The sequence below is a fragment of the Erpetoichthys calabaricus genome, chromosome 4 (genome assembly GCF_900747795.2).
Source record: "Erpetoichthys calabaricus chromosome 4, fErpCal1.3, whole genome shotgun sequence".
NCBI classification, from domain to species: Eukaryota; Metazoa; Chordata; class Cladistia; order Polypteriformes; family Polypteridae; genus Erpetoichthys; species Erpetoichthys calabaricus.
This window is the reverse complement of record NC_041397.2, coordinates 161,418,690-161,428,666: the sequence shown is the minus strand read 5'-3', so window position 1 is coordinate 161,428,666 and position 9,977 is coordinate 161,418,690. Positions and strand designations below refer to the sequence as shown.

General features: G+C 33.6%; 1 protein-coding gene across 1 annotated transcript in view; it reads left to right on the top strand.

Annotated features, from left to right (window-relative positions):
• Positions 1-9,977, top strand: part of kpna3 (karyopherin alpha 3 (importin alpha 4)) — a 287,088-nt gene that overhangs the window by 135,560 nt on the left and 141,551 nt on the right. Inside the window, 2 exon segments of the mRNA XM_028790479.2 lie at positions 5,340-5,435; positions 8,469-8,554. Of these exon segments, the coding sequence (XP_028646312.1) occupies positions 5,340-5,435; positions 8,469-8,554 (182 nt within the window).

Genomic DNA, 9,977 nt, shown 5'->3' with positions numbered 1-9,977 from the left:
GTGTGTATATATTATATATATATATATATATAGTATATATATATAATATATTAGATATATATGTATATAATATATCTATATGTATGTATATATATATATATGTATGTATGATATATATATATATATATATAATATATATTATATTTATATATGTATGTATATATATATATATATATGTATATATATATATATATGTGTATATATAATATGTGTATATATATATATATGTATGTGTCTATATATATATATGTATGTATGTATATATATATTATATGTATGTATATATATATATATGTAGTATATGTATAGTATATATATATGTATATGTATATATATGTTATATATGTATGTATGTTTATATTTATATATATATTATATATATGTATGTATTATATATATTATATATTATATATATATATGTATATATATATAATATATATATCAATATATATATGTATGTATATATATATATATATATATATATATATATATATATATATATATATATATATATATGTATATGTATATATATGTATATGTATATGTGTATATATGTATATGTATATATGTATATGTATATATATGTATATGTATATATGTATGTATATGTATATATATATGTATGTATATGTATATATGTATGTATATGTATATATATATATGTGTATATGTCTAAAACACTGCTTTTAAAGAAGAATCTTTAAGTAAAACACAGGTCTACAAGTGGTTTTCATGGTTCAGATGAGGGAGAAATGTCAATTGGTCTTGGTCCATGTGAGTTTTTTTTCTTGATCCTGCACAATATGTCTGGGTGTGTAGCGTAATTTATATTTTTCAGAGCCATTTATTAACACGCTGGTTCAGGAGAAATTGCTCTTTTATTAACAGAAAAATGAGAGAAGCCAAGACATTCTTTGTAAAGGGTCACCGGTTTTGATTTTCTTGGAGTCCACACTATCTGATCACCTAAGATCAGTCTCAACATACCCTGGTCATCATTAGAATGCTCTTCAAATTATTTATAACCTGGGACATCAGTTTTTTAGCTCAGAAATGGTCAAAAGGCAGTTTTATAGTGTAACTATAATGTGAAATGTTGTAAATCTTAAAGCTCAAACTCTTTAATTGCAATTTATTTTTAAAGTGTGGTTTTATGATCCTTTTTAGATGTTAATGCACAGTTATCTGTTCTAAGGAGCTGTGTACAGAATGAAAGTGCAAATTTATGTACTCTAGAATGTGTGTGACTGAGTTAGGGCAGCAGTAGAAATAAAACTTCTGTGAAACAGATTTGAACAAAAGGCTAGATAGACATCAAAGCACTCAAATATCTGAGGACCCTTACAGCATCCTTCGTTTAGACATGTCTAATTTACAGTTTAACCCAGAAATGTTTTATATTTATTGGATATACAAGTGAGACTACATTTCACATTAGTCTAGTGTGTTTCAAAGACAGGCACTTAATAATTATCTGTAGGAAATTTCTAAATGTCATAGGATGAGGGGAGAGCAGCATTCAGTCTTAAAGCTATGTTAATGGTAGTCATGCAGTGAAGTGTTTAGTACATCAGTTATTAATTTATGAAATTAATCTTTGTATTTATTTGCTTTGTAAAATTGAACCACTGGGGGGTATTTTTCGTACGTGGATTACTCGCTTAGCCGGATGTAATTGTTGACGATTTGGCCTGATCCTGGATCTGTCGGTTTTTTGAAACTCTTGCTGGAAGTGTTGTCATAGCAACACATCCAAATCCGCAAACCTGCTCGGAGCAGGTTTGTTCTGCGTAAACAAGGATTAGTTTACACACGTGATCAGTGACGGTGTGGAAGTCATCCAGTCAGGGCTTCGCCGTTCATGAATGAGCGACCAATTGATATTGATGCGCAAATTATACGAAGAGAATTTCATATAAAGAGGGTTTTGCGCGATCGGCAAGATCCTTTATTGCCCTCTGAGGAAATTCTGTACGAAAGATACCGCTTTAGCCGAGGGGGAATATTGTACCTCAAAGATTTATTAGCTCCGTATATTCGAAGTCAAACACGGCGAAGTCGGGCTCTCACAACCACACAGACAGTAGGCATTGCTTTGAGGTTTCTTGCAAGCGGCACTTTTTTATATACTGTAGGCGATGCGGAACAGCTATCGAAAAGTGCAGTTTGCCAGGCAATTCGTAAAGTCTATTTGGCTCTGAAACATTTCCTTCAGGTTTTCATTGTGTTTCCTGGACACCTGCGTGTGCAGACAATAAAAGAGGCATGTCATGCCATTGCAGGTAGGTAATACACAGGCTAAAACACCCACAGTTCCACGAAGAATCCCACAATCAGCCTAACATTCTCATTACCAGGAATGTGATTGGGGCACATGGAACTGATCAGAATGGAGTTTGATCAAACATTATTTGGAAAATGTACCTCTAATCCTGATGAATAATCAGACACAGTGTCTTCATCAAATATTTGACCTTCGTTAATATCTCGTTGGTCAGACACAGGTTCAAGGGATATGACATTCCCTGCAACTGACCCAACAAAAAAGAGGGCTATATGGAACATACCTAAAGCACACATGGAGGACAAATATGCAATGACCATCCTTTACCTGAAATGAAGCGACCACTACTTCCTGCCACTGGTTCTGAGGAGGAGCTTCCCCCTGGAATGCCCTCAGAAACAGGGCGATGGGCATTTTGCTGGAGAGCCAACTCTTCTGCAGGGGTTAGGTCTGGACCGCGTGGACCTCCACCTGTTTTTTGCTTGTCTGCCTCCTTATTAGCTTTAAAATTAATGTTTTTTATATTATAAATGATTCTTTATGTCAACAATTCTTTAAATAGTTATATACCAATATTTACCAGTTTGAAGTATATTCTTGTACTTCACTTTAACCTGTTCCCATGTTCTCCTTGTGCTCACGTTTGATCTGGAATTATGACATATTAAATAATAATTAATCTGACACATAGGAAATGAAACGCTGCATTCACTAAGTACAATGTACACTACTTAGCGTTTAATTTTTTCGGCCACTTTTTGCCAGCCGTCTTTTCTGGTCTGGGCTGCTTTTGCAGTGTTACCGCTTGTGTATATTAAATCTTGAAATTCTTCGTGTCCTTCGAATAAAAGGTCTTGTGCCGCGTGTGTGAAAAACAAATGTGCCCGTTCTTTCGTCATTTTGTTACAGCCTATCAAAGACTTGCTGATCATGTTTTCTAGACTCAATATATATGGGCTTTTCACTCAGCGCGGGCGCGCGCATTCATCTCGTATGATTAGATCCAGCTACACTAATCTAACACACAGCTGCGTTTGAAAAACCGACTTATCTGGATGAGTTTCACTGGCATTAACTCATTCAAGATGAGGCACCTGATCTCGGAATGTTTAAGCGATGTACGAAAAATACCCCCCTGGTCTTCACAAATATTGTACACATGGCAGACTGTGTGTAAAGAAAGTAAAGGAACTGCAGTAATACTTGCATCCAGCCATGGTTGTTTCATTGAATAGATCCTTTCTTTTGACTGGACTTGTTTAAGTAGAAGTATATTTTTCTGATATGGTGCAGTTTCTCCTCTTTCAGAAAACTGGGTTTATTTACTCTGACACATTTAAAATTAGTGTTCTTTTTATTTGTGCCAGTGAAATTAAATGAGACGGGCACTCTTTTTAATACTTTTATACTTTAAAAAAAAAAAAAAAAAAGTGTATTCTAGAGCTGATATTCATGCTCATGCAAGCTCATGACACAGACATTTTTATTAATTAGAAACTTTCTATTCAACTTTATTGTTAAAACCAAAATTTTTATTTATATTTTATCATGACAGCCCACATAAGAACGTGATGTAACAGATGGAATTTGGAAAAATGTGAATTTCCTACTAGTTATGCATGAGTTTATTTTGCATCAGGTTACCCAGTTGTAATTTAAAGCATTACCTTGGAGAGTTCCATATCTTAACTAGATTTAATTTTGTAATGTTATGAAAATTAGTGACGTTCAACTGGTTTTAGCATGTGCACACACATTGTAGCCTGAAATGTACTGGAGTCTTATAAAGGGATGATTTCTGTTTTTTCTCTATTGCTATGGAGATACAGTATGTCCCGGATACCCCCAGGATACAATATAGCAGTGTTTTCTTCTCCTCTCTTAAAATTTGAGAACTTCACAAAAATGTATATTTTAGAGAATAGCGACAATAAATGTTTTTAGATTGCACATTGGTGCTGAAAATTTTACTGTAGTTTTGTTTACATTATTTGAAAAGTATGTTGCTGTTCAAATCATGCTTTTACGTTTAAAATGCATTTTTCTCCTGTTAAATGTTAATTTGTGTTGGTAAGAATTTTAAAAATAGACTAATGGAACTGTTATCAAAAATAGAGTAATTTAACTATCAAAATTGAAAGTTTTATAGCTTTGTAGCTATGCAGAACTGAATAATAATAAAGTTGAAGAAATTTGTGTTTATGTAATTTTTTTGGCTTACCTATTTTGCTTTCTCGTATATGAAACCAAAGATTCAGTGTCGAGATTTTGATGAATCTTGACATTTTAGACGCTGTGACTTTCTCATATATGAAGTATAGGGAAAGTATTAGAATCCTCCAAAAATTTCATTTCAAGATTTTGATGAATCTACACGTTTTAGACCTCCGAGTCTGAAAATACTATTTTTGGAATTGTGTGTGTGTGTATGTATGTATGTATGTATGTATGTAAACACAATAACTTTCCCTTAGGTCCACCAAATTTTGCATACAAGTATTAGGTACAAAACATAGATTTCTATCAACTTTTGGGCTATTTCTGTTAACCGGAAGTTGTACTTTAACTTTTATTCAAGCAGCTGTATTTGTTTTCCGATTTATTCAATTTTACTTTTATAATAATTGTTCAAAATATTATTGATTTGATTTGTTGTTAATGGTTCTTTAATGTACATAATATAAAAACATTGTCTTGCGGTTTACTCCTCAAATATCTATCCCCATATGAGTATGAGAAAGTCTAGGGTAGACCACTCCCGTTTTTTATTCTACAGTGTTGTGTTTTGTGGGCTATACTCTGTAAAGTGAAAAATATGCTCATATTTATTTAAACTGAATGTTTAAGATCCAAGATTCTAATTTCTTGCAACTAGATAGTTTTATTTTTAATGTACCTTGAAGTGGTACAGTGATTTTATGCTCAAATATTTGCTGTGTTTGTCACCATTAGAATAGATTTGATCTGAAGTTCTCTATCCTCTTATTATTTTAACTGTTCAATCTGCAAGCCCTCTGCAATTGTGTCGGTACTTAATATTTTTTTTTCTTTCTAGAAAGCTACTTTCAAGTGACAGAAATCCACCGATAGATGACTTAATAAAATCTGGAATTTTGCCCATCTTAGTAAAATGCCTTGAGCGGGATGATAAGTAAGTGTGGACTGTTTATTTCCGCATGCTTTTTTATGTATTTTTTTTTCTATTGAGAAGGACTGGCATCATTTAGGCTTGATTGCTATCAAGGATATTTCAAACATACTTCAGCCTTTTACTAGGTTGAATCCCCAATTAGGGACACAACATTTAACAGTAAAATATACTTGATTACAGATGACACGCACATAGTAATTCCGTGTCTTCCCTATAAAAACTGTACAGTAGGACAGAAAATCAGGCATGGAACAAATATGTTTTCTTACAGACCCCTTGTATATCTCGTGAGTGTTACTAGGGCCCCTGCTGTTTTTAATATACTGTATTTAAATTATCTAGATACAGTCATATGAAAAAGTTTGGGAACTCCTCTTAATTCTTTGGATTTTTGTTTATCGCTGAGCTTTCAAAGTAGCAACTTCCTTTTTTTGTCCTCGCAGGTGGCACAGTGGTAGTGCTGCTGCTTTGTAGTAAGGAGACTGTGGAAGATTGTGGGTTCGCTTCCCGGTTCCTCCCTGTGTGGATAGCGCTTTGAGTACTGAGAAAAGCGCTATAGAAATGTTATGAATTATTATTATTATTATTATTTTAATATATGACATGTCTTATGGAAACGGTAGTATTTCAGCAGTGACATTAAGTTTATTGGATTAGCAGAAAATATGCAATATGCATCATAATAAAATTGGACAGATGCATAAATTTGGGCACCCCAATAGAGATATTACATCGGTACTTAGTTGAGCCTCCTTTTGCAAAAATAACCGCCTCTAGACGCCTCCTATAGCCATTAATGAGTGTCTGGATTCTGGATGGAGGTATTTTTACCATTTTTTCCATACAAAATCTCTCCAGTTAAATTTGATGGCTGCCGAGCATGGGCAGCCTGCTTCAAATCATCCCATAGATTTTCAATGATATTCAAGTCAGGGGACTGTGACGGCCATTCCAGAACATTGTACTTCTCCCTCTGCATGAATGCCTTTGTAGATTTCCAACTGTGTTTTGGGTCATTGTCTTATTGGAATATCCAACCCCTGTGTAACTTCAACTTTGTGGCTGATGCTTGAACATTATCCTGAAGAATTTGTTGATATTGGGTTGAATTCATCCGACCCTCGACTTTAACAAGGGCCCCAGACCCTGAACTAGCCACATAGTCCCCACAGCATGATGGAACCTCCACCAAATTTGACAGTAGATGGCAGGTGTTTTTCTTGGAATACAGTGTTCTTCTTCCGCCATGCAGAACGCTTTTTGTTATGACCAAATAACTCAATTTTTGTCTCATCAGTCCAAAGCATTTTGTTTCAATTTGCATACAACAAGCGACTCTGTTTGTGGTATGAGTGCAGAAAGGGCTTCTTTCTCATCACCCTGCCATACAGATGTTCTTTGTGCAAATTGTGCTGAATTGTAGAACGATGTACAGATAAACCATCTGCAGCAAGATGTTCTTGCTGGTCTTTGGAGGTGATCTGTGGGTTGTCTGGAACCATTCTCACAATCCTGCTCATATGCTACTCCTGTATTTTTCTTGGCCTGCCAGACCTGGGTTTAACAGCAACTGTGCCTGTGACCTTCCATTTCCTGATTACATTCCTTACAGTTGAAACTGAGTTTAAACCTCTGAGAGAGCTTTTTGTAGCCTTCCCCTAAACCATGATACTGAACAATCTTTGTTTTCAGATCTTTTGAGAGTTGCTTTGAGGATCCCATGCGGTCACTCTTCAGAGGAGAGTCAAAGGGAAGCACAACTTGCAGCTGACCACCTTAAATACCTTCTCATGATCGGACACACCTGTCTATGAAGTTCAAGGCTTAACGAGCTAATCCAACCAATTTGGTGTTGCAAGTAATCAGTATTGAGCAGTTACATGCATTCAAATCAGCAAAATTACAGTGGTACCCAAATTTTTGCACAGCCAGTTTTTCACATTTGATATAATTTCATACTACTAAATACTGCTTCACTAAAAATCTTTGTTCGGAAAACACCCCAGTACTCAGATGTTCCTAGGAAATTAAACACATACCACTGTTATCTTTTTTTGTTGAAAGTAGAGTAAATTATTATCCAGGCTGAGTGGGGTTCCCAAAATTTTTCATATGACTGTAGGAATATAAGCAACAAGCTGGTTAAATTTTCAGATGATACCAAACCACATTGGATTGCAGATAATCTAGAGTTAGTTGAGTCATCACAAAGGCACTTGTGCAGAATACAATGTTAAACAGATTTGTGGCAGGTGAAATTTAATGTAAATAAATATAAGTAATATTACACATAGGAAGTAGAAATGTTACATATGAATACACAATGGCACAACTTAAAAGAATCCCTTATGACAAAGGCTTAGGAGTCTTAATGGATTCTTCACTGTACACATCAAAGACATACTGTAGCCACTAGGGTTAGGGTTAATCCAGAAAAAGGTGACTAGGTTGATCCGGAATGGCAGGGTATGAGTTATGAGGAAAGATTAAAGAAGTTGAACCTTTTTGTTTTAAGTAAATGAAGATTAGGAGTGGACATGATTGATGTTTTTAAAGTTATTGAAGGAATTAGTACAGTAGATCCTGCAATTTAAAATAAATTCAATGAGAACATAGGGACACAGTTGGAAAGTTGTTAAAGGTGAATATCGCACAATTTGCTAGGAAGTTTTTCTTCTCACAGACAACCACAGATACAATACATTAATGAATTACCAACTAGTTTGACTGAGAGTAGGACCTGTCTGTATCTTCATATTTTAATTTGATGTTATTTTGGACAATCTAGGTACATGTGATTGGTAAGCTTGTTCAGTTAAATAGCCTGTTCTCATCAAAAGTTTTCGTTTTAATGTGATATCCTTACTGTACCTTACTGTTATCTTTTTTCATATTTTCAATGGTTTCAACAATTTTTGGTAAACAGGCTACTTTCACTTTAATTCATCTTTATATACTTTTTTTTTTTAAATGTTGAATTATAGTGATTAATACAGTTGTCATGGCTTAAGTTATTTTTTTCCCTACTTTTAGCCCATCATTACAGTTTGAAGCTGCCTGGGCATTGACAAATATTGCTTCTGGTACTTCTGCCCAGACTCAAGCAGTGGTGAAATCAAGTAAGATTTTTTTTTGCTTTGCTGCTTTTGATATATTTGTTATTAGCTTGGTCAAAGAAATTATATATTTTTTTTAATCAACTTTTATTAATTTTATTTGAAGAACAGAATGTTACATATAATCAAGTAGAACTTCTACAACAATGACTTCATAGTCAAACTAGAAAAAAGAAAAGGAACTAAAATAAACCAGGAACAAAAAAGCGAAAACCTAACAAAATAGAATTCAACCTCCACCTGGGAGAAAGAGAGGAGAACTCGGAGTAAAGTTCAATCTATTTTCTACTATCTACAACGTGTTTTTTTTTTTTTTTTTTTTTTTTTTTTTTTTTTTTTTAGGCCTTTCTGTGGAAAATGTATGAATATTCATTCACAAAGCTTTCTAAACTGGGCAGATGGTGAGGTTTTAACTGTTAATTATACTCAAATTAGAGTTGTCAAATGATTAAAAATTTGAATCCGAATTAATTGCATAATGTCCCTTAATTGGTCACACTTAATTGTATGTTTAGCAAAGATAGTTTAGCATCATTCAGTTGTCCCCTATGAATGCAACAGCAATACTGTACTTGTGCATTTCATATAAAACTTTCATATGTGACACAGTTGCTCTTTATGAAGGTAATGAGTACGAATTTGCAGATCTTTCTTAATTATGTCTCTCAGGCCTGCATTTTCAGCTATATTTATAGATCTGCTGTCTGATGCAATCCACTTTGCAATACATAGCGATTAGTTAAAGCTTTATATTTTGTTTCATTCAAGGACATAAGTCATGCTGTTCATTGATTGATTTTAGATCATCATAGGTTTTGCTGCCTAATGATTTTGTATAGTAGTAAACCTATTTAAACAAAGCAAATGCTTAACTACAGGAGACTATTGACACATATATGATTAAATATCATGCTGTTTTAGTAGGCCAAGGTTTTTCGTCCTTTTTTTTTTTTTGTTGGATTTGAAATATTTTAATGTACTGCCTTTTTTGTCTTAAAATTGTTCTGTACAGAACTTTTATTAGGTACAACTGAAAGTGATATTTAACTCCCACCATTCCCCATAAAATTGTGTTTGGGGATTTTAGCAAGTGATTAAAGAGTTTTTGTGGGGTTGTTTATGTATTTTAGTTTTTCGTGTGCACATCGTGTTATTCTTATTAACTAAAACGAAACATATTAATTTATAAAATTTTGTTAACTAAAATAAAAATGAAAATATCTGTGAAAACTAGAACTAAGCGATTACAAAACTTGTTTGTAATAGTTTGATTTTCACCGTGCTAGTCTTTGTGTATTATGTACATGCATGCAGTAGCAGGCAGATTTTAAATATTTTTTTAAAGTACGTAGTCATATTAGTTTAGAGAACAGATTTGATTTGCAAGTATGTACAAGCACCTTTTCTGCTGCTGACAGAATCTGTG